This window comes from Grammomys surdaster, unplaced genomic scaffold, assembly GCF_004785775.1.
Source record: "Grammomys surdaster isolate TR1022 unplaced genomic scaffold, NIH_TR_1.0 209, whole genome shotgun sequence".
NCBI classification, from domain to species: domain Eukaryota; kingdom Metazoa; phylum Chordata; class Mammalia; order Rodentia; family Muridae; genus Grammomys; species Grammomys surdaster.
This window is the reverse complement of record NW_021604654.1, coordinates 289,974-292,740: the sequence shown is the minus strand read 5'-3', so window position 1 is coordinate 292,740 and position 2,767 is coordinate 289,974. Positions and strand designations below refer to the sequence as shown.

Genomic DNA, 2,767 nt, shown 5'->3' with positions numbered 1-2,767 from the left:
TTCCTTCCTTCCTTCCTTCCTTCCTTCCTTCCTTCCTTCCTTCCTTCTCTGTGTAACTGCCCTGGCTGTCCTGCCTGCAACATTTTCCACTATGGCTAATTCCCCACACAGACTCCTTTTGCATCAGGTGTTTGCTGAGAGGAGAAACAAGTGAGGCCAAATTCATGTACAAATTAAAAGCTTATCTGACTACCCTGTGCCTGTGACCTCCTTGTCTCAGCCCTGTCCCACACACTCCCACAACACCCTTCTGGGTGCTGTCGATGAGCCCAGTAGCACAGACTGGAAACTGAGGCAGGCCACTGAGCAACGTCTGGGTGGAGGCCTCAGCTCAGAGAACTTGTCACATACAGCATGGAATAACCAAGGATTAGTGGTTTGTCATCCTCAGCATTCAGGAGGATGACACATTCTAGCCCAGACTGGGCTGTAGAGCAAAGGAGCCATGTGGGGTAGGTCCCCTCCACAGGGCCTCCCCACCTCAGCTCGCAGGCCTGTCAGTCTGGGCCCCTGGCATCCCACCTGGGCTGAGACCTCTCAGCACTGGACTCCATGAGTACGCAGCAGGAACTTGATAGGCATGCCTGGTTGGCTTCCTGGTGGCATCTTTAATCCCAACACTCAGGAGGCAGAGGCAGGAGCATCTCTCTGAGTGACCGGCATGGGTCATCCCACCTAGTTTCTGGGGTGCTGGGGATGGAACTCAGGGCCTCCGGCATGCTGGGAGACTGTCCCTCCTCTGAGCTGTAGCCCCAGCCCACGTTTTTATATCGGAGACAGTGTCTTGCTCTGGAGCCCAGGCTAGGCCTAGACGTAGTCATCCTCCTGCCTCTGGCTTTTGGTGTGTGGGAATGACAGGCATATGAGGACATCAATGCCTATTTCCTTACTGTCTCTTTCACGTGCACAGGCTGTGGCTGCACCGTGATCCCTCTGGGTGGGGTCCTCCTTTGCCCAGGTGGGGCTTGATATCTTATCAGCTTGAGGCCCAAGGTTGAGGGCAGAAGCCTGTGCCTTGTCTGTGTTTATTGAGGTGTCTAGATGCTCTGCAGGCAGGTGGCTCTCCCATTGCATTGAGGGTCCCCCTTCTGGGAGCCTGGTGCCCCCCCCCCAAGCCTGGTGCTCACAGAGCTGCCAACCCTGCTGCGCTGACTTACCAAACCAAACACAAAGCTGCCAAGCTTGTCCCAGCCACCAAGCCTGACTGCCACACTTTGTTGTGTGCACGTGAAGGCGTGGATGCCACATCTATGTAGCCTGGCTTCTTGCAGAGGATGCTCAGGACCTGTCACCTGGGGCTGGCTGTCACTGGGGCTGCTGGTCTCCAGGAAGGGACAGTTTAGGTTAATATTAAACTAGCTGCAGACTCTGACCTCTGAGGCTGCCGGGGTCTGATGCCCTGCAGGCACGGGAGGCTGGGCCACAGGAGCCAGCTTCCCCACCCCGGCCCGCCCAACCGCCCTGTCTTAACCCCACCCGAGCTCTGCGCAGCTCACACCGCAGCTGAAGGTCGACCTGTATCCAGCCCGCTGGTCATGGACACCCTGGGCAGGCTGCTGCTGCTGGCTGCACTGCTCCTGACACCCGCTGAGGCCCAGCAGGGTAGGACTGGGGTGCCGAGGCCGCGCTGGGTGGGTATTTGGATCTGGGGTAGGGGCTCTGCAACGTCTCGTTTCCCATTAGGAGAAACTGAGTCAAGGAATGTGCAGGGAAAGAGGAAGCGTGGAGGGCACGGGTGGGGATGAGTACTCTCCAATGACCGCTCCTATCTGCTACCTTCTCTCCTGTCTCTCAACGCTGTCAGCTGAAGCCACTGCCCTGTTCCGGCTGGTCCTCTGAGCTCCTTCAAGGACCCTCTGAAAGCCTCCATCCCACTCCCTTAACTATGTTCTCTGAGCGCCTCACCCTCTAGGAGCCCAGCTTCTCTGGGAGGCCTGGGCCTTCTTCACAACCCCGCCCCATGAGCCCTGGCAGCTCCTGTTAGTGGACATTCTTCCCGAGTCCCGCCTCTTTACCCTTTTTCTAAGCCCCGCCCTGTAGGACCCGCCCCTTTCCATTAAAGCCCTCCCTCTCTCTCGCAGACCCCTCCTCTCCCCACAGACCCTTCTGTTTCCTCCAGCAGAACCCACTCCTCTGCAGGCTCCTCTTCTCCCTGTAGACCCTTCGTTCTTGTCTGACTTGTCCTGTCCTTCGCAGCCTCAGAGCGCCGCCTGAAGCCCTGGCTGGTGGGCCTGGCTGCCGTGGTGGGCTTCCTGTTTATCGTCTTCGTCCTCCTGCTGGTCAATCGTGTCTGGTGTTCCAAAGGCAGGTGAGGACCTGCCCCTGCCCCACCCAAGGCCTCCTGTGGCCTCCCTGCCCTCCGGTGCTCCCTCCCGGGGTCAGCCTGGAGGTCAGCTTGCTTCGCTGCCCTGTTGATCCCTTTTGATTCTTGGATTCATGATCTCAGTTGGGGATACTGAGGCAGAGAACAGCTCTTGTATCAGTCTTTCTTTCTATGTGTGCAGAGCAGCCGATGAAGAGGCTACATTCAGAATGGATCACATTATGAACGAGAACTCGAAGCCAAGGTACCCCTTGGGTGAATTACCCCCAGTCAGTCCTGGGAGGCCCAGCTTGGGAGAGGGGACAGTGCCTAGCAGAGGGTCTCTGTGCCGGAATCTCTGATGCAGATTCTGGATCTGGAAGAGGGATAGAGGTGGGAAGAGTTGGAGCAGGCAGCTGGAAGTACAGGGTCCTGAGGAAGGAAGTGCTGAGGAGGAGAGAACAG

The 2,767-nt window shown here is 57.6% G+C and overlaps 1 protein-coding gene across 1 annotated transcript in view; it reads left to right on the top strand.

The window, feature by feature from the left end:
- The first annotated feature begins 1,471 nt into the window (after positions 1 to 1,471).
- Smim24 (small integral membrane protein 24) overlaps positions 1,472 to 2,767 on the top strand; it is a 7,161-nt gene continuing 5,865 nt past the window's right edge. The window contains exons 1-3 of the mRNA XM_028771792.1: positions 1,472 to 1,602; positions 2,197 to 2,308; positions 2,505 to 2,567. Of these exons, the coding sequence (XP_028627625.1) occupies positions 1,536 to 1,602; positions 2,197 to 2,308; positions 2,505 to 2,567 (242 nt within the window). The 5' untranslated portion in view covers positions 1,472 to 1,535. The remainder of the gene's footprint in view (positions 1,603 to 2,196; positions 2,309 to 2,504; positions 2,568 to 2,767) is intronic.